The sequence below is a fragment of the Trachinotus anak genome, unplaced genomic scaffold, assembly GCF_046630095.1.
Source record: "Trachinotus anak isolate AG129_WGS33_773 ecotype Australia unplaced genomic scaffold, CSIRO_AGI_Tana_v1 ptg000014l, whole genome shotgun sequence".
NCBI classification, from domain to species: Eukaryota; Metazoa; Chordata; class Actinopteri; order Carangiformes; family Carangidae; genus Trachinotus; species Trachinotus anak.
The window spans coordinates 18,095,001-18,119,294 of record NW_027273865.1 but is presented as its reverse complement, the minus strand read 5'-3'; the positions used below and the strand labels follow the sequence as shown (position 1 = coordinate 18,119,294).

The following is a 24,294-nucleotide window of genomic DNA, read 5'->3' as shown; positions in this document are numbered from 1 at the left end:
TCATATTATCAGGGCAGTTTAGAGCCATCTGCCAGCCTGTGGGGACAGTGCTGTCTATGATCTGTCAAACAGTCTGCATTTAGCCTGCCTTGCCAGAACCTGGGCAGAGCATTTAGACAAGGTGTGTAAAGATGCAGGACCATCGCACAAGCGGGTAATCATTATCTGACAGGCACCCAGGGATGGCGTTTAATGGTTTTGGCAAGTAGCCCAGCTAAGTCATTTGCGTGTCGCCTTCATACCATCTCCTCAAGGATTCCTCAAAAACAAAGCGATAAGAACGTGAGACGTGCAGACTGAAGTGCAGCAAGTGCACAATGCGTAAAGTCTCATGGTGCTTAAGGTGGTTTTATAAACTAAATAAAGCAGCTTCAAGACTTAAATATTTGTACTCTGCATGCTGTATGTTGGCAAAACTTGCAATTAGTATAGGTTACTTCTTCAGAGCAAAAGAAGAGCATTCTTTTTTGAAATTTCAAACATAAACACAAAAATCTTGGTAATGATGAGAGGTAATCACAGTTCATTTCCTAACATAGTATTGTGTAGGAATATTTTAAAAAATGCAGAAATGTAAAATGCTATTTTTATGTAGGCTATACTAGCCCAAAGTGAAATTATTTAAATTGGTTGTACAGTGTTAACACATGATTGTAAAATCTCAGCAATTTACAGTACATACACAAAGACAGACAATCTATTCACTTCTCAATCAGGTGTTTCCAGGAAATGCCTGATTGAGAGCTGATTTTTGGCAATGTTGGACTTGAGTGGTGCTTGTTGATCCAAGAGGTACATTCTTACAATCAAAAAGCTTGACCTGTGAAAGACATTGGGAGTGTTCAGTTTGATTGTGTATGTACTGTACACTATGTGTGTGATTTTTCCTTTTTGTTTTTGAGACCACAGTTCGACTATAAATGTTTTGAACTCACTGGCTAACTAATTATTTTAAGTACAAGTTCTATAGAAGGAACACACCTTGTGAAAATCTCAATGCCGTCCATCTACAGATGACACTAGAGTAGCACTGCTACTCTACTAGATCAGTTGTTTTTCTTTGATCATTATTTCCACTTTATTTTATTTCTAAGTGACATCTAATGATATAATACATTATATTTAAGATAAATCTCCCAGCGCTCTGAGATCATTTTGTTTTTGTTAAGTTTTTCTACTGTTTTGTAGGTAAAATAATCCTACAAAAAAACTAAGCACATTCAGGTTAGAATAAAAACATCCATATGTACATGTGCATGTCAGTGCACAACTACTGTATATGTGTAATTTATAGTATAAATTTTTCACACACTGGACAATGTCAGTCAATAAATTGTGTCTTTTTGGGACAATAATGAGCACAACTGTGCTGGCTTAATCTGTGAATTACTAGCTAACTCGCAGTTCCAGCTGCCTGTAATGTAGCCTGACGTTAATTCTTGCCAGGCGTCATATTGATGCCGCACGCTGCCACTCTGTCACTGAATCAAACCATAATACCATTTATTTACAAGTCACGGTTTATCGGCGTCGAGGGCTGTTATTTGACAAGTCCGGGAGACTGAGTGGAATCTGTAACCGTAATGAGCACGGTCGCTCAGTCAATCATCAGTGTGTTTACAGAGACCTTCAAAACTCCTCAAAGGTTTGTGAAAGTACAGGATGCATGGGCTCTTGCTTCAGCCTCACACTGTTATAGAATGGGCTCCAATGAATTGCTTCAACACTCTGTTACCATTTATTTGTGCTGAAATTTTTAATGGCTTTTCAAATACACAAGGGCCATCAACACTCACTTTTAATAGAGATGCTTGTTTTCAGAAAATAAAGCTGTATTTTGCCCAAATCCAGGAAAGTTGCAGATTTATAATAAAAAAGTTCTCAACAAGAAAGAGTATGGATTTGCATAACAATGAGAAAACAGCACCCATGACTCCTTTGCATGCCCGCTGCCTTCTGTTCATTACTGTTGAAATATTCCATCCATCTTTTCAATGACACAATCAGCCTGAAGTCACAGGGGCTGAACAGTTGCTGCTGCATGTTATAAATGCACTGTTCACCATTGACTTGCATTGATCCTCACCTTACTTAGAGTAATGCGATGAGTCCCCAGCTGCAACCTCACAGTGTAACACCATCAATTGATTTGTATCTGCTAATGTTCTTTTTGTCTGTTTCCAATAAGATACAAGATAGCTGCTGGGTTTATGGGAGGTTGGGGGGGGGGGGGGGGGGGGGGGGCTGTTGAAGGTATGGCATCAAGACATATTCTTCATCAGAAATGAGGAGAAAAGAAGCAATTTTGCTTGGCAGAGTGGGTTGAGTTGGAAGGACAGAAAGGCTTCAAGGTAAAAAAAAAAAGAAAAGGAGATGAAAAGATAAAGGTGATGGAAGGATACAGAGAGGGCTGGTGGATACTGATATTACTCTAATGGTGTGCTGAAGGAAATGGAGAGGGACGAAAAGTTGGAGGAATACAGTTAAGGGGATGAGTCATAGGGTATATGGCCAAGGTGCAGGATTGAGCTGTAGGAAGAGGAGCATGAAGAGGGTGGGGAAGGAGGAGGCGATAGCAAGGAGGAGAAGGACGTTAAGATTGATGAGTCATCACATGCAGTGTACGGAGAAAGAGAAATTGAAGGATGGATGAATGAATAACCAGAGATGGAAGTGGAAAGGAGGAGAGTTATTCTTGTAACCTTTCAAGCAGGAGTGATGACAAGTTGGCGGGGTGACTGCTGGCACAACATCACACCCGTGTCACACCTGTGACACAATCTGTAACTACTTGTTAGATAGATAGATAGATAGATAGATAGATATAGTCATAGTCATAGTCATAGTCATAGTCATAGTCATAGTCATAGCCATAGTCATAGTCATAGTCATTGTTGTCATATGTCACCATGAAAAAAATGATTTTAAAGGTGGCTACTAGTATGGTCTTTTTGTTTGTTTTTTCTTTGTCCTGCCTGTCTTTTTTTAAACATCACTGTCTCTTTATCTCATCTCCAAGGTCTTTAGCTATTGTCTACGGGCACTCCAAGGTCAACCACAAGAGTCAGATATAGATGGCAGATAAAGATAGGCAGTTTTATTTATGTAATAAAATTGTGTATTGACTTACACAGTGCTGAATGTAAGAGTTAGGTTATCACATTGGTGGTCAAAGCACAGTAGAACAATACACCTTCTTGATACCTTGGATATATTCACAGAAGCAGAAAACGAAAATGTGTGATCTCCAGTTCTTTGAAATCTGATCTTTAAATCTTCATATTTACCCTTTTATGGAACTACTAAATGAGAAAAAATAGTCTAAAAAGACTCACTGGTGAGAAAACTCACCAATGGGATATTGCATCTGTGTATTGAAATTATAACTAGAAACAGGAAAACAGGAAAGGGATGAAAGAATCTGTCAGATTCTTGAACATTTACAGTGTAAGAGTTTACATAAGACATGCTCATGTTCACTATATTTAGTAGGTTAGCATATTAACTGCTAATTAATAGGCAATTAGTGGTTTGTCGACTAATGCCAAGGCTGGCAGTTCAATCCTTGGCTCCTCCTGACCTCCAAAACATTGATCCCCAAATTACTCTCCATGGTTAGGCCAGTGTGGTGCATGTTAGCTCACAACCATCATTGTGTTAGTGTGAATACATAAATAGGTGAATGAGAGGCAAATTGTAAGGTGCTTTGGATAAAGTGTAATATAAATGCAGTCCACTGACTTCGCACAAACAACAACAGAACTTACACAAAGTACAGCAGAGGCTACTGGGAACATCATTAGCTTTGCATGTATTTAGAGATAAACCAAAGTATTGACAAAGTAAAAGTTGTCAAAGCTGATGATGGTGCTAAACTGAAAAGTTGGTGGTACAAAGACCACGATTCTTACCACTTTTTCTGACTAAGTGGTGAAAGGTAACTGTTTCAGTCATGATCCGGGTTTGGCAGCGTCATAAAGACAGTTGAGATTCTGGCAATGGGCCAGATAGTCATGTCATGTTTGAACTCTGGCCAGGAGAGACTTGTCATTAGACTTGTTAATTTATTCTCCAAACATGTACTGCTGTACTGCCATGTTGACTACAATCTTAATGTGATTAAACATATTTTGCACCATTAAATTAGAAAAAAGAGTACAAAATTGAGGTGGAGCTTTTCTCCTGAACATCACCATCCGAATTTGCCAATTTTCACTCAATATAGTTTGAGTCAGAGTACAAAGCTAACACCAGCATGTCAATTACCACATGCCTTAGCACTCTCTGTTGATGGGTCCTTATTACCAAGTTGGTATATTGACTGTGAACTAAGTAATTGACTTTGGTGAATTCAGCAGACAGAGAGAATGCCTTGGAGCAAGGGATATATTGATGAATGGATTCAGAAATACTGGATACAGATATATAGATTAGATGTACTGTGAGATATTTGATAAAGAAAAATATTTTTCTACTGTGCCATTAACCATATGTGGCCAGCAGAACAGAAAGGTGTGTGTGTTTATGTGCATTTAAAGTTTAGTGTCTTAAGCACTAATTCAAAGAGTTCAGCTAAACTGTGTAAACTGTGTAGGTCATGCATTAGCAGAGGAATTATTTATTTTTGGCATTTGAATTCACTAAATATCCCAAAAAAAGACTTGTTTCACCAAAATGTCTGTTGGGTTAAATAAAACTGATTCGTTCTTAACACTTTCAAAATAAAATGCATTAATAATGTGTCCAAGGGTCATGGTGCATCAAGCAATCACAGAAATCAAAAAAGTCAGGTGCACAAAATGGACAATGCTGGAGATGCAGTTTTCAACACGAGACAAACAGAATGCAATATTTTTTCAAATGCTGCAACAGTGAGGGGAGAGGTTGTGTGTAGGTCGGTATGTCAAACAAAGATTACTTGCTTTATTATTGCTTGAATCTTTTGTTTAATTAATCCTAATCCCAGTCTTTGGAAGAATCCTTTCAAGGACAAATAAGGATTCAAAATGCACTTTCATTTCAAATAGACTTCCTTTCTGACACACTATCCTTTCGACACAGTAGAGCTTGATTCATTTCATCCTTGATACTCTGTACCTGTTGTTCAGCTGGATGTCACAAACTAATAATCTGGTAGTAATACAACAGTTAATTTGATGGATCAATTTGTTTTGATTGATCGGTGTATGGCTGGGCTTACACTTCCTTGTACAGGAGCTATATGTCTTTGGACTCTAGAAACTTGAGCACATGGAAGAGCCTCATTCAGTCCTGGTGGAGGATCAGGGACAAGATCCACTATCACAACCCTCTTACTTTGAGGTGTACTAAAGTGCAGTATACTAGTTTTCTGCATATTCATCTTTGAAAGAGACTAGTAATGAGGCTGCTACCTTTATACGTTGGTAAGAATGTGAATTTGTCACAGTTTCCTTCTCTTGTTGTGTTCTGTTGTACGTGTTCTGAACATTTACTCACTAAACTTTGGCCTTGAAGGACTATTATATGAAAAAGCATATTCACTCGGCTGAACTTGTGTAGCATGGATGACATGGGCATGCCATTGGTAAAATCAGTGACAGTGTTAACTGCGAACACAAAATTCTACTATATTCTAAAGCATGCTTTTGGTTGCTTTGTTTCATATAAAAGCAAGTTATTCGAAAGCTTTCTTTTCACGATTACTGATATGGATTACTGATGAATGAAACTGCTGGTTGTTCATAATTTATGTTTTCCAAAAGCCACTCAAGTATTCCTAAAAATGCCTTTAAATACCCAACAAATCACCTCTCTGTAAAAGGACAATATTCCCATGGAGAGGCCTCACAAAAGTACTGTGTGAGTGCAATCATCCAAGTAGAACCAGAATCAAAAATATACTTATACTGTTTGCTGCTCATATTCAGTAGACTTATATAATTCTGTTGGAAAAAAAAATAAATGTGTAACTGTGCCACAGCCCTCAGTACCACTGTACAGTCCACTCATAGTAAAACCTTAGGTCCCAAGTTGGACTGTACAAGCATGAGAAACCTCACCGCTAAGACACAGCAGTACAAGTCATTATCACATTCAGTGAGCGTCCATAAATAAGTAAGAGAACTGAGTGAATGAACTCTCTTCACAAGACACTCTGTTCAGTATTTTACATCTGCAGTGATGGCGAACTAAAAATAAACCGCAATGAATCACCATTACCATCAAAACAAACAAGCTAACAAATGATTGTAAACACAACTTAAACCCTGGTCTACAAAGACAAGTTTGGGAAAATGCCTTTCGATGAGTTTTTCTCTTTTGTATAAAGCCAGTCCAAAGCACAGCAGATCTCTAATGGCTGCAAGTTTTGTAATAAGTTACAACCAGGGCAAACTCTCTCTCTCTCTCTCTAAAGTGGATGTTTTTACTGGTTACGTTACTGATGGATTAGTCAGGCGTGGGGACATTGCACCAGCTCGTTACAAGACTGAAAGCATCATTTAGTTTGTATGAAGGCTGTTGCTGGTTTTGTCTATCATTTCTATTTGCAATGCAGTGACAAAAAAGAATCACAGTGGTCGCCTGCATTAAATAATGAGTGGCTCTGTATTTGCAGCTAAATGCCAATGTACAGGTAATGAAATTGTATTTCTGTGGTATTAAGAAGCTGCCCCATTCGGTCTGCATGACACACGACTGATGCAGTACACAGGATTCTTATCATGAGATGATTACAAAACCCATGCAGACTTTGCTAAATTTGAGTTTCAAGAATGAAAGGTAAAAAAAAAAAAAAAAAAAAAAAAAAAACTTTACTACATGTTTCACAATAAATAATACATAACTTGGAGTACACATTAATGTGTCATGAAGGCCAGTAAGGCCTCAGCCTGCATGATTTTACCAATTGGTGCACCTCCCATCTAGAGGCAAGTACCTAATCAGGGAAATCTCCTGGTGTGATGTTTGTTTTTCACCAAAACTCCTGCTCATTGAGGAGTGAGGAGCCCGTCCTCCCCTCCAGCCTGCAGCCTGCATGCAGCGCAGTTTGGTTTCAGCACCATGGACAGAGTCTGATGGGGAAGTGGACGCGGCCAGCATGAAGTTGAAAATGACGGGTGCTGTGTTGTTTTAGTGCATAAACATTCTGCCTGAACTCACAGCCAAACGTGCATAAGTGCACATTTAGTAACACCAGTAATCAACCAGTACACACCAATCGATGGAAAGCAGATCAGTGTGCAGCACATGTATCTATAAATATAAGACGTTATATTTATAGATGCATTTAATATAAGAGTTTTTAGTTGGCTATTATCTTCTGTTTGCTTCATAAAATCAACTTTAAATGAATCTGGAGGCCGTCCCTGTCTGCATGCTGTCCTGTTATGGAAGGAGAGCTGGGTCCAAATCTCATTTTAAGTAAATGAACATCTTGCTGTAAAAAAAAAAAAAGTGTTAAAAACGTCGAACTCGCATTTTTTCAGCCTGTTTGATTTACTTGTATGTTCTGCAGTCGACCGGTAAAACCCCTCAGAGATGGACAGACCGCATCTTTCACTGGGACAACCGTGAAGCATCCCTTTCGTTGTGCCATCTGGAAAAATGAAACTGTGCTCTCCACCGTGTAACTACGCGATCCCAGACCGTCTGTCAGTTTTACCGACCTGCTACCGGCAGGCTAGATGAAACGGCTCTGAATGGGATACGGCTCTAACACAGTGTAGCCTGCTCTAACAGAATGCAGCATACTCCAGGCTACGAGTCTTTTCTTCTTGTTTTAAGCTGCACAAAACACCTCTTTATATCGGGCTTTTGTCGTGTCGCTTTAATTCTTGTGCATCTGTTTTTTGTTTTTTGTTTTTTTTCCTTTCCGTGGCCAGATGTTTGTGTTCATGAGGTCGTGACGTTGAAATAACGATGACTTTAGCGGGTCCCCGGGGCGCCATCAGCGTCCCGCAGCTGTAGGCGGCCTGAGGTTTCCCCTCTCTGTCTGGGGCCTGCATGCTGCTGCCGTGGTGGGACAGGCAAGAGTCGGGTTTGGCCGCGGAGTGAGCAGACCGATGCGTCAGGATGGATTGGGTTTGTAATGCAATTAGTGAGACGCGGGCGGAACGTCTCTATCTGCCTCTCATTCTCACTTCAGTCTGCATCACCACTCTAGGCACAACCAATCAGGAGTCTTCATTTTCATCGAGACACTTTCGTGTGTTTGCTTTCTTTCTTTCTTTCTTTCTTTCTTTCTTTCTTTCTTGCGCACATGTGCACCCATGTTAAACCCAGAATGATGCGAGGGAGCGGCGACACATTAAGAATATGAACACGGTTAGGTTAAATGCTGTCAAGTGTGCGCGGAGGGGGACCTCCGGCGCAAAGTAATGCGCACATAGACCCACGCACACGCACACGGAACCTTTGTTTTGAAAGCTTTTCCTTACATGTCCCCTGACCAAGCCTTATCAGTAGACTACAGCTGAATTCAGTGTTACAGCAAGTGAAAGACAGCAGACAGGGAAGGGGAAAGTGAGAGGGGGAGAGGGGTACAGAGGGAGAAACAGACCATCTCACACACACACACAGAGAGAGAGAGAGAAAAATAGAGGGTGTGTGGGAATGAAAGGGAGGGAGAGAGAGAGAGAGAGAGAGAGACGGGGCGCGCATGTCCAGTTCCTCCATGCAGACTGTTCTCCCAGCTCGCCAATCATTCTAGCGAGTTTCCCCACTCTTTCCCTCTCTCTCCCTGTCTTTACATGTGCGCCGGACACGCAGCTCTCTCCTGAGCGGACACTGCAGGGGAAGAACCGAACGAGCCCACCATGGAATAGGAATACTGCTGAGCAAAACGGGGGGAAAAAACTCTCATCTTTTCTTCTTTATTCCATTTTTTTTTCTGACGCCTTTTTCCTCTCTTTCTTTCGCATCTCCCCCCTCAATCTCTCTCGATGTCTCTCAACAGTTTCTGAAGGGATTGAAGGAAAGAAAAAAATGAGGATTATTATTTTTTCTTGGCACTTTCTCGGGGTGTATTCCGCCCTTTGGGGGCTGGCAACGGGGGCTTTCCCCAGCTCAGTGCAGATAGGTGAGTTGGAGGGTTACTGATTTTACGCACGAACACTCAGATCTGACACACTACACTTAATCTTATGGGATTTTTTTTTTTTTATCCAACATCAGTCACCGAGGCAAAAAAAAAAAAAAAAAAAAAAAAGAGGGGGGGGGCTTAGGTTTGCACCGGGACCCTTCAGACCCCAAAACACAAAAATCATTGTGAAACACATGAAATTCATGCAGGAGTAATGGAACAGAAGAACACACAACTATAGAAACATTTTCCAATGGTGCATCTTTTCCCTCTTGTTTTTTAATCCAAGATATTTTGCACCTCTGCTGTGACTCATATGTTTTATGAATGCACACTAACTCTTTCACTCTGTCTATCCTTTGGCTGTATTTGCGTGTATTTTAAAGGCTGTTCTGGGCTCATCAATGTTTCAGCGAGCTTTGTTCCCTTCTAGTCTTCTTCACTGTTTAGACACTGCAGCACTCTCTCTCTCTCTCTCTCTCTCTCTCTCTCTCTCTCTCTCTCTCTCTCTCTCTCTCTCTCTCTCTCTCTCTCTCTCTCTCTCTGCCCTTTTCCAGTTACCTTCCTCCTGTCAGTGCGGGAGAAGCCTATCTTTCAACCTGCCTTATAGGTTAACAAAATCTGGCTCATCATTGGGTTGCTCAGTGCATATGGACCACACATGCATGGGATCTCTCTCCCTCTCTCCCTCTCTCTCTCTCTCTCTCTGTCTGTCTCTGTCTCTCCCTCTTTTTCTGTCGCACACACATATACACACGCTCGTGCTGGCATGTGTGTGATAATGAATGCACTGCATCACTCCTTGTGGGGGGCAGCTGGGAGGTCCTATAATGAAATTCAGCTCCTTGACTCTGTCTCCCTACAGCTGCCAATAAACTTAATACGCTAAATATTTTCTGCTTGGCACCGCACACACACACACACACACACACACACACACGTTTGCACTGGTTTTCAATGCATGTAGAACATGCACATGCAATCATAAAGATGCACACATACTATATTCTGTGCACCGCTGCAATTATGCATCCACACACATGCATACATGTGTGCACACAGTGAACATGAATGTATGCACATTCATACATGCTGTATAAAGCGTATGTGCTAGTGCAGAAGAACACACATTCACACTTCCCTTCTCGCCCACTGACTGTCCTCCTTACAGACTCAAATATACATACTTGATCATTCCCTCAGCTCTCCAGCAGTTCAATTGAGGTGTCATTTGCATATCTCTGCATTGCACACAAGTGTAATATCACTGGAAGCATAAACTGTTTCTTTTTGTCTCTCTCTCTCTCTTTGTGCGTGTGTGCGTGTGTGTGTGGAAGACAGAGAGAGAGACAGAGACTGACACAGATGAGAATGTTTGTGAAATTTATTAGAGAAACTGGTGCAATAATGTGGCATATTGGAACACTGGCATGTCTGTGAATGTGTGTGTGCTCTAAGGTGGAGTTCTACCCTAAAAAAGAAACCACAGTTTTTCATAGGATTCCAGCGTTATTACCATAAACAGGAGACTTAGATATAATTAAACTTAATCAGATAAAAAGAGAAACAATCATCAAAATGTGCTTTGCACATTACTTATACATGCACAGGATGTGTTGTCTTTGTGTATGCATATGTGTGTGTTCAGGACTTTAGAGGTGTTGGATCTACAAGGGGGCATAGTGTTGCTTAAGAGAGACACAGAGAAAGCAAAGGGGAAGGTTTAGCATGAATGAGACACATGCAGACACACGGATGAGTGACATGTTATGTAGTGACGATTGCTTTGTTCAACATGCTCTGCCTCCCAACTCCTCCTTTGTCATCTTTTCTCCCTCGCTCTCTCCTCTCTCTCTCTCTCCCAATGCAATGTCAAGGCTTCACAGCCTGCCAGTGTAATCCAGCTGAGATGAGCTGAGTCTGATTCAGTTAAACTTAGATCACATCAGTTTACTTCAGTCCAGCATACTGTATGAAGTCATGGAGGAGTATGGTATTTCATGGAGACAAACAGTGGGCCATTACATTTCCAGGTGTACCAGGTGCTGTCAGGAAACAAATGTCTTTCCCAGTGTATTGCATTCTCTGTGAATGTTTGGTCACTATACTGATCACGGCTCTGCTGTGGTTATTCTATCATCTCTGAGTGGCCATGTCCACATGTTACACACTGACTTTGCCAGCTGTCTTTCGTTTGTAATATTTTGGTATTTTGCAAGTATTCTATCAATTTTCCGTTGATTCCATTGTATTTATCTGTATTTATTGCCTTAAACTACATCTGTGTCTTTAATCAGGCATCAGATGAATCCCAAGCTTTCCTCAAACTGAGGTGGTGATCTGATCACCATAGATACCAGATCTCTCTCTCTTTCCCAAATTTCTTTGACATTCTTTTTCTCCTAACTTCTAATTTTTTTGAACCCTATCTTCACTATTTCTTCTTATCTCTTGTCTCCCCCTCATTCTCTCTCTGTCAGACGCACCCATATTGAGGAATACTCTCATTTTTAAAGGCCAACTGACACTTAGCACTCATATCCCTCTCCCCTTTCTTTTTCATGGCCCATGCTCCTCCTTTATTTTGCTGACACCTTTTGATCTGGCCTTCCTCTCTCCTGTTTTTCTTTTATATCCTCTCCAACTCATTATCTCTTTGACTGCCTTCCTGTCGGCTTAGTTGGTTTTCCTTTTCTTCTCACCGCCCTTTCTCTTTCTCTGTCTTTCTCCAGTTTCATCAATGAAATGCACACTGTGGGTATCTGTAAGTGTGTCTGTAGTCATCTTTACGTGTGTGTGAGGAGGATGTGCTGAAAGACAAATTACCTTTTGTAACAAAGCTAATGAAGATCTTGGCTTTCTTCTCTCCCTCCCCTCCTCTGTTTTTCTCTGCCCTCCCTCCCTATCTATCTTTCTTTCCCCATATTACTCTGCTTCTTCCCGTCTCTCTCCCTCTCTCACCACGCTCCTGTCCGACCCCTCTCTCCTCCCTACAATAACTCACTTCCTTTCCTCTCCATCATGTTCCTCTCCTCCTTGCCCTCTCTCTTTGTCCTTCTCTCTAGGTGGGTTGTTCATTAGGAATACTGATCAGGAGTACACAGCGTTTCGACTAGCTATCTTCCTTCACAACACCAGCCCTAATGCTACGGAAGCTCCCTTTAACCTGGTCCCGCATGTCGACAACATAGAGACTGCCAACAGCTTTGCCGTCACCAATGCATGTAAGTGTTTAAGTGACTAAAAAACAAGGCTGAAACAAATATGTGCAAGTATTTTTTTTCTCATTCTTTCTCTCTATCTTTGTCTGAGTGTCTCTCTACATGTTTGTTGTTCAGTCTTTATCTTCTCTCTCCTCAGCACACTGTTGGATAAAGATTGGTTTAATTAGCAACTCCAGTTATTTAAAGGATCATTATCTTTGTCACACGTAATACAGGAGCTGAGTTTTCTGTGGTGGATTTTATCTGTTTTTTTTTTCTGCAACAGAAGCTGGACAAATTACCATTTTGAGATGTTAATTTTTAGGTGCTATAAACTACAGGCAATGTCAATGGTTAGTTTTTCCAACAATTATGGCCAACACTGGTTTTTAATCATACCTTTGCTCCTCCATATGTTATCCACATCTATTCCCACTTAGCACCATCCACCCAATCTGCAAAAAAGATATTGCCCATCACAAAATATTGCAGCTTGCTTCAACTATGAAATTAGTCTGGGAATAGTTGCAGACAGTGGTGAAAATAGGTCCTTTGTGTTCAGAACAGAGGGGAACATTTGGTACTTGTGTCTTTCACCACCATCCCCGTCTGTACTCTAGGAGTTGAGATCTAATCCGTCACATGGCCTCTTGACCTGGAAGCCTGCGAGAAAGACTTGATGAAGTTTGTGTCACTGTTAACAAGGCTTAACAGTTCAGAACTGCTCAGCATGCTACAGGTGTTTGTGTGTGTCGAATATGAAAAAAGCAATCATGATAATATGATGAGATAATATTAATCATGATATATGCCATTCCCTTGAAATACTTATTTCTTCTGATGTCATACAAAGCAATAATAAGCTGCTCTTGGTGTCTCAAAAAACATTTGAAAGAGTTGTTGGAAGAATCCTCAGCTTCTGGCCCATTTAGGCAAAGTGAACCATTCTTCCCTTGAACGTATCCTTGACATATTTTACAGTGGTCAGTTTTGAGTCGGAACATAAACAACAACAGAATAGGAATAACCAAACATGACGTGCTGGAACATTTGTGCTTGATTTGATGTTCTCTCTCCACGCTCTCTGATTTTCATGGTCATTCCACACTTTTGCTTTCACAATGATTGTGGACTTTTTTTTCCATACAATTACACAGTTGGCTAGTGGAAGGGGAATTATAGTAACTTTATCCCTGCAGTCTGCATGTTATCTAACTCATCACATTTTGTCATCACAGAGAAGATTATTTGGCAAAATCATTGTTATGCTTTTATCTCCCAGGACTGTGAGATGCCCTAACTCCAGCTTCTTGCTTACAGTGGCTTTGCTGTAATTGTCTGTGTCTTCACATGACATGAGTGACAATAGTGAAAGTCACACGAATCTAAATGTCTCGAACGTGGTTAGAGGTATCTCTGCGTGTCCCTGTGTGTGTTTATGATTGAGATGGGAACAATCGCTACGGGATACTCTTTGTGTAAGTTTCTTGCTCATCTGCCCCCTTGGTGAGCGAAGTGTGTGTTGTAATGTCATTGCATGAGAGGGGACAAAAGTTCAGTTGTTACTTTTAATTAGTTTTTGAGTTAGTTGATGTATTTGCAACTTGATAAAAACAAAAACGAAATTGAAATATTGAAGTAATGGGCCTGAGCTGTGTGTGGTGGTTATGTTGATTAAAGAGAATAGAATGGGAATATGAAAAAATGTGTTTCCTTTGCTGCAAAATTTCAAGGCCCGCAATGTTTTTCATCATTGTACGATGCATGTTGAGGAGCTTTTTGTACTGTCCTTACAAACTGAATGCCTCTCAAGGGTATCACATCGTAGCATATCCCCTTGTTAACACAGTCCTGTGGTGCATCCATCTTATTTTAGGGAAATTTTCAAGTTATTCTACTGTGATGTTTTACCTCCTTCTCTCATTAAACTTTAACAAATGGACCACTGGGGCTGTTAACTAGGCAGTGCAACAAAATCAATACAGTATAATACAACAGTACAGTGCTTCTTCTTATGGTATTATATCAATGTGTTTAACAAGGTTCTTTAGATATTTTCAGGTTGTGAAAAAAAGCTGACTCAAGCTGACCCACTGTCAAACAAGGCTACTGAAAAGGGTACTTCAAAGTCTGAAAGATTTTGATCAATTGGCAATAGCTGTATGTTGTTTTACGCATGAGTAAAATGAATTTAGACATCCTCTATCCCCGGAGGGCGTTATCATAGGATTTAACTGCATCCAAATGCAACTCACATAGAATCATAAATCAAACTGTGTAATGCAATTTCCAAGTTTGTTGTTTCCCACCCCCTGTATTGTCGCCCCACATGAATGAATAGACAACCTACAATGATTGGAAAATTAATAGTCCATCTGCCTCCTCCCACCCACGAAAACCATCACATGCCGAATCTATTTTCTGTTCACTGTTAAGCTGTTTGAGTGGGAAGGTATACACTGAATACACATCAGTTGGCTTTGTGATAATGTGAGGGGAGGATTATTATTTTTACTGGTGATGAGGAAAGGCATGTGCTGAGGGCAAAGGTTTGTACCAATCATTTCTGAGAGTTTAAAACAATCCAGCCGGTGTTCTACAGTCTGCATGCATGCACTGAAGCCCAGCTGACTGAGCTACGTGACAGTGGGTGCTAGTAACCAGTGTTGGATTGTGAAAGAAATTGCTCCAGCCCTGGATTTATCCACTTGGACTAGGGTGTGACCACACTTGTATCCCCAATGACAGACATACAGAATGGGCCAGTAAAGAGACTGACAGGCCTGGTAAAAACTTTATGGATTTTTTGATGTTCTACCAACCCCACTGACGCGACTTCTATCACCCAATGACCAGTGGTTTATTTATGACAAAATCACACTGTGCTATGTGCAAGACATCTAGAATATTTCCATTTGACAGAATGATGCAGCCATAAAATACATGGAGTCCCGGGTTTAAAGATTTCAGTGAGTGTAAACATCACATAGCTTCAGGAAAGAGTTGAAACAACATGATACAGAATTTATATGTGACACTGTCAGATAGTGAGGAATAAGAGGATTTTTCTAATCTGCTTAAGGGAAAATAAACCTGGGAAAGGGAATGTTACAGGATAAGACCAGCAATATTTTTTATTCTTGTCAAGAAATCACATTAAAAGCCCAAAACCGACAATGAATTGATCCTGTTTGATATTGTCTGTGTTGCCAAAGCCTGATTGCTTGTTCCTGTCTGTGATAGACCCTGACTGTTTTTCAGAAGATATTAGTGTAACTCAACAACTAACTACTAGAATAACAAACAGATCATCAAAGACATCAGAAACATTTTTCATCTTGAGGAGGACCTGCGCGTCTGTGCATGTTCATTTATTACCATGCACCCAGCCACTGTTGTTTATTTTGAGTCAGACCCACTTAGAATGTCCTGCTGCTGTAAATACTCATCCATGACTGAAAATAGTTGTGGGTGACTATTTGAGTAAAGTTTGCTAAAAGCTACAGTGCCCAGCTGTTTGAGGAAATTAGGAAGCCTGTTTAAAAGTTAAACTGTATTTATGTAAGTTTTTATGACCCAATTTTAAAGATTTATGTCTGCAGTTGAAACACATGGGCTGAGGGCTCAGAGCCACAGACAGGCCAATGAGCGATGGACGAATGCATTGTTGCCTTTGGTCTTTTCATGGGATTCATTGACAAGAGAAGTACACAGTAGAATAATGGCTTATCCTTATCCTTATCAGCCTTATCCTCTGTATTTGTGTGTATACTGTATATACATTTTTTTCTTCTCTAATGTGATTTCCTTTATTTTACTCTGTTTCTTCTCAGATATCAACTCTTTTGCTGTGTGTCTTCTTCTCTTACCTATTTTTCTATTTCCATTTCCCTTTTCCACGGTTTCTCTCTGCCCACATATCATCTGTCTACCTTTTTCTCATAGATACAGACACACACACACACACACACACACACACACACACACACACGCACGCACTCAAGAGTGTTTGGAGAATGAAGCTGTTCTATGTGAACTGTCTGCTCTCTCAGTCCTTCTTTCTGTCTCTTCTTCGTTTTTGCCCACTTGTTCCATCTCTCTCGTTCTGTCTCTCCGTCTCTCTCCGCTTCTACCCTCTCCCTTGCCGCCCTCATCTCCTCGGACTCTGTCTCCCTTCCTCTGCTCCTCTATTTTTCGTCATGTTTTACTGTCCACCACCCACCCCCCACCCCCCACGCCCTGCCCCCACCCCTAGCACAGGCGTGGTGAATGGATCTCTAAATTAATCCCTGACTCTTGCTCCGGGTGGTGAGCAACGCTCCAAATTAGAATAGAGAATTCTGCCTCTGACCTTGGCTAGTTCCTCTCTTTTCTAGTATTCAGGAAGCATGAGCGGATCATAAAAATCCCTGGTCCCCGTCGTTTTTTCCTATTCACAGAGGAATACAACCCATTTTCTTCTCCCAGGGTCACACATCCATATATCTTCTGCTACTGTCAATCTTTCTTTGTTGTTTCCTGTGTGCACATGCATACCTGTGTGCCTGTCTCTTTTGTAGTGGAGATATATATACATATGTGTACTGTAGATGTGTAGTTGTGTCTTACTTTCTTACATCTGCATATATTAATGTGTGTGTCTTTTTGATGTGCCTGAATGTGGAGCACGCTATTCCACTGGGCTCCCTATACTGTGTCTTTATTCCCTGGTTTATAGAAAATGATGCACATGAATTAGCATGACCAAAAGCTGCAGTGTGTGTGTGAGTGTGTGTGTGTGTGTGTGTGCAGTGACATATCAGTCCACACTTAGTACATGTGTGCACACCTGTGTGTCACCAAGGTGCATGGGCAGGGATGAATGTGACTGTGCGTGTGGAAAAAAAAAAAACCCAGTTGAGACAGTGTGTGATGAAGATAGACAGAAAGTGATAAGGTGAATTAGGGACGGAGGAGAGAGAAATGGAGAGGAAAGGATTTGGAACAAAGAGGTGGTTATGCCTGATTTGTGGTGCCAGAGCTGAAAAACATGATGATGGTGTTGTCACGGCTGTAAATTGATGATCCTTGATATGTGTGATAACACTTGTTTTAATCCATTTCATGTCCAAAACTAAGACAAATGATAAATTATTCTATTCTATTCTATTCTATTATATTATATTCCCACTGTACAGCACTAATTCTAATGATGATAATGTGTAGAGTGGTGTGGTGGTTTGGATTGTTGATTATTGCAGTGATGCATAACCTCATTTGTCAGCTACAGTTCATATAGATTGTGCCTATAGTGAATCATTTGCAAATCAATGCTGTTTATGTATTATTGACTGCCACAGATTGCATTTACATGTAGGCCCCACCTGATTATCTTTGCAGCCTGATTGAGTTAAACTGTTGGAGTCAGAATCTCCTTGAAGGGTCAGTCCTGTTGTGTCCTTCTGTTGTTTGGAGTAAAGGGCAAAATTAATGAATGTGGAGACGTGGTGGTGATTCTGAATTAGGTAATGGTTTTTAGACTTACATTCATGACAGTCTTTTACTTTCTTCCCATCTTTATTTACTGTATTTGGATTAATATAACAGTCTAATTAAAAATGTACGCTTCACTTCAGTGTAACCTTAGCTTTCCTGTTAGCTGTTGGCGCTTGCCAGTTTTAGAATAAATCTGTTGTCCTCAAACACACTTCAGGATCAGAACCTGGACCATAGCAAAACATTTCTGATGCAGTGTAATTGGGTTGCAATCACTGTGTGTCTCAGTGAGGGTGGCGTGGGTTAGATTGAATCTGTAAGCTCTACTAGGTGAAATCAAAGAAGGACAGTATGTCATAAAAACAGTATCAAAATAGTAAACAACTTTGGCATTATTATACAGAGGAGGTGGGGATGGGGTCACTGGGTGTTCTTTTTTGATTGCCATCATTTCTCTATTCACCTTGTGTGTGAAGTGAAGTGTAAAAACAAGTGTACAGTGGAGGAAATAATTATTTGATCCCTTTGCTAATTTTGTAAGTTTGCCCACTGACAAAGAAACAAACAGTCTATAATTTTAATGGTAGGTTTATTTGAATCGTGAGAGATAGAATATCAAAAAGAAAATCCAGGAAATCACTTTAAAAGACATAAACAGACTTGCATTTTATCGAGTGAAATAAGTATTTGATCCCCAGGCAAAACATAGCTTAGTACTTGGTGGCAAAACCCTTGTTGGCAAGCATAGAGGTCAGACGTTTCTTGTAGTTAATTACCAGGTTTGTGCACATATCAGGAGGAATCTTGGTCCACTCCTCTTTGCAAATCATCTCCAAATCCTTAAGGTTTCGAGGCTGTCACTTCGCAACTCGAAGCTTCAGCTCCTTCCACAGATTTTCTATGGGATTAAGGTCCGGAGACTGTCTAGGCCACTCCATTACCTTAATATGCTTCTTTTTGAGCCACTCCTTTGTTGCCTTGGCCGTATGTTTTGGGTCATTGTCGTGCTGGAAGGCCCATCCACGACCCATTTTCAGTGCCCTGGCGGAGGGAAGAAGGTTGTCACTCAGGATTTTACGGTACATGGCCCCGTCCATCTTTCCATCAATGCGGTGAAGTCGTCCTGTCCCCTTAGAAGAGAAACACCCCCAAAGCATAATGTTTCCACCCCCAAAGTATAATGTTGTTCTTGGGGTCATAGTCAGTATTTTTCTTCCTCCAAACATGGCGAGTTGAGTTGATGCCAAAGAGCTCGATTTTGGTTTCATCTGACCACAGCACTTTCTCCCAAGACTTCTCTGAATCATTCAGGTGATCATTGGCAAACTTCAGACGGGCCTGTACATGTGCCTTCTTGAGCAGGGGGACCTTGCGGGCACTGCAGGATTTTAATCCATTGCGGTGTAGTGTGTTACCAATGGTTTTCTTGGTGACTGTGGTCCCAGCTGCCTTGAGATCATTAGCGAGCACCTCCTGTGTAGTTCTTGGCTGATTTCTCACCTTCCTCATGATCAGTGATATGCCACGAGGTGAGATCTTGCGTGGAGCCCCAGAACGAGGTCGATTGATGGTCATTTTGTGTTTCTTCCATTTTCGAATAATTGCACCAACAGTTGTCTCTTTCTCACCCAGCTTCTTGCCTATGGTCTTGTAGCCCAATCCAGCCTTGTGCAGGTCTACAATCTTGTCCCTGATGTCCTTAGACAGCTCTTTGGTCTTGCCCATGGTGGAGAGGTTGGAGTCTGATTGATTGCATGGACATGTGTCTTTTATACAGGTGACTGTTTGACACAGGTGTCTTTGCTGCGGGTAACAAGTTTTTTTTCGGTGTGTCTAAGGAGTATTTAACCAGTCTGTGGGAGCCAGAATTGTTAATGGTTGGCAGGGGATCAAATACTTATTTCACTCAATGAAATGCAAATCAATTTATATCTTTTATATAATGTGGTTTTCTGAATTCTCTTTTTGATATTCTGTCTCTCGTTGTAAAAAGTAACCTACTTTTAAAATTCTAGACTGTTCGCTTCTATGTCAGTGGGCAAACTTAGAAAATTAGTGAGGGATTAAATAATTATTTCCTCCACTGTAGTTCCACCACTGACATACAAAACACAGAGCTCTATCACTCCATCTTAAAGCATGATTTAACATCATGGCTTTAAAACAGTGTTTCCAGCCTGTTTTACCGCCGTCCCCACCCAGCATTAATGGCTGGTGTGGTTGGGCGTGGTCAGAGGTGTGCTGCGTTGTACCTGTAACCACACTCGACAGAGATGTCACAGGGTGCTGGAGTGTACTTCACTGCAGCAAGTAAAAATCACCAGAGGTCAGCAAAAACAAGATTGTGTTAAATGTGTTACTCTTGTTGCTTGTTGGCATCAATATTTAAGGTAAGGTAAAGCTTGATTTATGGTTATGGCATTGCTACTTATGTACATAACCAATCCACCAATGCGATGCTTAGGTCATGCCAAAGCTGACATGCTGTGGAGATAGTTGATAAGGAATATAACATTTGGCTAATTTACTTCCTCTGCAAACCATCTGTTCATCACCTGCTCTCTATGAACGTATGAATGTAAACACGTCCTGTTCACACACAACTCATGTCTGTGTTGCGTTCATGTGGTATCTGCAGTGGGACTCCACTACAAATTTGTCTTTAAAACATCTTACATTACAAGGACAATTTGAATAGTCAAACAATAACAGATTTCAGTGTAAATCTAAAAGCTCGACCTAGGCCACCTGTTCAGTTTCTTTGCACTGACTGACCAATCACAGCTTGAGGTTGGTTGACATCATCGTTCTCAACAGCTCCTACTGCTGTTGTTTTTCAGGGGTTTATTTTCAGTGTCTCTTAGCACTTTCCTGCTCATTAAAAATGCCAAGTGGAAACACACCCTTACATGTCTTTGTTCCCGCGGTGACAGGAAAATAACTGCTTCTGTGGGGATTTAGTTGTTAATTGAAAGGATGTTAATACAGTGATGACTATAAAAAGACACACGTGCAAACTCACACTTACAAAGGGTTCATCAGTGTTTCATATCATTTTATCATATTTGATTAAATAGAACCCCCCCCCCACTCTCTCTCTCTCTCTCTCTCTCTCTCTCACTGACACATATGCACATTGATTTGCCAACCTGTCCATATATTTTCAACTTCCTCACATACAGCATTTCTCCGTGCCTTTTCCTAGCTCACCTCTAAACGGCTCAGTCATCTTGTAGATGATTTGAGACGCTCAATAATAGCACTGTACCATCATCTTTATTGGTGACGTTTTGCATGGTTATATGTCTTCTTAATGGCCACACTGAGGGAAATAGAGTGAAATGATATCTGAAGTCTTGGCAAGGCAAAGGAGATTTACATTGCAGCAAGCCTTCGTTTATTCATGTTACTGGCATACTGGAAGTGTCGGAGGACTCTGACGGGACCCTAAATGCCTTTCCTGGCATCAAGATGCATTATCTGGTTCAGGGTAATAGCATAATAACGGATTACTTTCAAACTTTTCCCATTTCCAGGTGACTTTACTGGAGCATTATTTTCTTATTCACCAGTTAGTAATAATGCTGTAATTTGAATGCTAATTTGAATGCTTTATTATATGTTCCAGTATTTGTTACTGGAACAGTGATAATGAAACATTAGGAAAGAGCAGTCGTACATACAGATGCATTGCAGCTCAGTTGGTATTTTTCTATGCATACTGTGCCTTACATAATGTCATGAATCCTGTGGAGGCAACCTCTAAAGATGGCAGCTCTACTGATCAAGAGGTTCAAAGCTGCCTCTTGAATTTAATGGCTCTTATTTCATCCAGTCAAGCTAACTGCTTGAAAACCACCAGTTTCACAAAGTATCTGGGCTGATGTTCACAGTATTTTTTTCTGACTTACTGTGTAGGAATTCATCGAAATTCCTACTTTGAGTTTACTAAGAGCTGCTGAGACAGGAAAAGCAAAAAAGAGAGGTTATGGAAGGAAGCAACAGAAGCTAGTGGAAGTCTACAACTGGTTTTGAAATCAGTATCTGATGTCTGTCACACACACACACACTCACAGAAATGATAACTTTTATTAAACCAAAGTTATGTACTGAAAAAAATAGTGCAGAATGAAATTTTCTTTATTATGCTTTAGGACTAATCGTGATTTGGTTGGCTTTTGAGTCTTCCTGACACAGCCTTTAGGTTTTTTTTTTTAAGATTTAACTGCTTCATAAATGACTTGACATCATGTAGAAGCTCATGGTAGTGCAATACGTGGATTACTGTCCCAAAGTGAAGCTGTAAAAAGGGAAAATCAGATTGTTTCATTTCTTGGAACTGTATTTCAGATCAAGGAAATCACATTCTGTCAAGAAATATCTTTTTTTTATGTCATGTGGTATTTGAGTTAATCACTGATATTTCCTTTTATTACGGCAGCACTGCTGTCATTGAACTCAAAACACTGTCCCAGTAGGTGTTCACAAACAGAGCCCCACATGCAATGTGAAAAATCCAGAACTTCATGCTTTTAATTATAGAAAAACATATGTAGAAATAGACTGGTTGCTTTTCACCATCTTGGTTTTCTTTACTGGATCCAGTTTTGGTCAGCCATCTTAACAGACACTAAATGTAATTTCACATCTCTTGACAGTATGTTCACACATACATTTGTGGTAGAGTTCCTCACCACAGCATCAGTTTTCACATTTCCTCATTTTCCTTTAATCACCAATGACGACCAAATGGTGAACAGTATTCACCGTGTGCATATGTACTGTGGCTCTTGTGGAGTGCTGTAAGTGCTCCCTGAGGAATCACCCTGCATCATTTTATTCTAGCCTCAGCAGTAATGACCAAACAGCAAGCAATATTATTAGAGCATGCAGCATGTCGCAATGAATCCGCACATTTGCTCCAGGTAATCTGATTTCATTTAGTGTTACAATAAAACAGACTCTCTCTCAGTGTGTCTCACTTCTTTCATTAAAAACTCCACTGCTAGGGAGTAAAACTGACATCTCACTGCACTAGAAATAGTGAGAGGGGTTTTTAAGGGAAGTAAAGGTTCTTGCTTTTGCAGCTACTTCTGTGGGCAGCACTAGACTACAATATTTAATAATATTTGTCAACTGTTATGACAAATGTTTGTTCTTTATTACCAAATGTGCAATAAAAATTGGTCCTTTTTCACAATTTCTAGGCCTTCACACACAATGTTATACACACAGTATCATCTTAAAGAAGCTACAATCAATATTTTTGTATTAACACTGGGTCACGTAACTATGTGTATGAGAAAGTATCTCATACACATATCCCCTCAGCTCTACAAAGCTTTTCAGCATCTTTCAGCACCTTGTTTTGGTTTCCTCTCCTGAAACTGCATCATTTATAGTCTCAGCAGGCAGCTGTTTTTTAATGGGTTTTCAGCCCTAAAACCCATTACACCAAACAATAGACACAGTTAGCAACTAGCCGGTGCAGCTAGCTGGTTTAGCAGCTTAAGAACCAGATATTTCCCTCACAAGGTAATGGAGACCAAAAACAGAGCTAGGAGTGAATGTTGAACTTATATTGATCAGGGGGCAGAAACACAGCCCAAGATGAATGATAATGCTGCTCTGAATCTGCTGGATGTGTAAATAGGCAACTGTTAAAAGGTGATGTGTTTGCAGCTTGACCAAGGCTTATACCTGACTTCAGTGCCCAAGTGGCTCAGTCTGTCACATCAAGCATTTCCCTTAGAAAGTCTTAGAACATGTCACTAAAGATGCATTCAGTCAACCTTTATTTAAGTCTGGAAGAATCATCGCGGGCATGCCCTCATTTTCAGTGATGTGGAGAGTAGACTTAAAACAGAATAAATATACACAAAAATAATTAATGAGAAAACAAACACACAACAGCAGAACACAGTTAAAAACATTTACATTCATGGATCATGGTTTTAAATTGACCAGTACGTGCAACTGTGTAGTGTAAAATACTAGACACAGTTTTCTTAAAATGAGTGTTTGCATGTGGGACTTGGAGCACCAGCCAGTAACTTGAGTGGTTCAAGTAATGAGTATGGGACCAGTTTAAAATGTGTGTAAAGACATTTCAAAACAACCTTGATCAGAAATGTAAAACAGTCAAATACAAATGGAAGCCAACAGAGGGAGTTGTGGTACTTCAGTGTGAATGGGATGAGTTTTTAAAAAAAAAAACAATAACATGTAAGATATTTTGTTGGACTAATGATGCCAGTGGGCAATATTTTTCACTGATATTAATGAACTGTAAGTGCACAAAACCTTTTAGTTATTAGAGTAGAAAAAAGCCAATGAAACAGCATTTAGGGAATCACACTGATACTAAAGCTGCACTGAAAATCATATTGATGAAATTCTTCTTTGTGGTTCTGGAGTTCCTTGGAGCAAGATGAGACACAGTGAAACCGTCTCATTGCAGGTCTTACTGAATACCAACCCCGAAGCTGGTTGACTGAAATCCTCCCACGACAAGCTGCAGTGTTTTGTCTGGTTCAGCCAAGTGATATTAAA

At 40.5% G+C, this 24,294-nt stretch overlaps 1 protein-coding gene across 7 annotated transcripts in view; it reads left to right on the top strand.

Moving 5' to 3' along the window:
- The window catches only part of gria4a (glutamate receptor, ionotropic, AMPA 4a), a 251,711-nt gene that overhangs the window by 144,311 nt on the left and 83,106 nt on the right, over positions 1–24,294 (top strand). For 6 of the 7 annotated variants that reach the window (XR_011693439.1, XM_071496134.1, XM_071496132.1 and 3 more), the window contains exons 1-2: positions 8,588–9,061; positions 12,130–12,288. Coding sequence is in view for 6 of the 7 variants with exons in the window: in XM_071496134.1 (XP_071352235.1) it covers positions 8,596–9,061; positions 12,130–12,288 (625 nt within the window). In the remaining variant the exon portion in view is untranslated. Of the gene's footprint in view, positions 1–8,587; positions 9,062–12,129; positions 12,289–24,294 lie in introns of those variants that run through there. The other variant, XM_071496138.1, reaches the window with a different exon arrangement.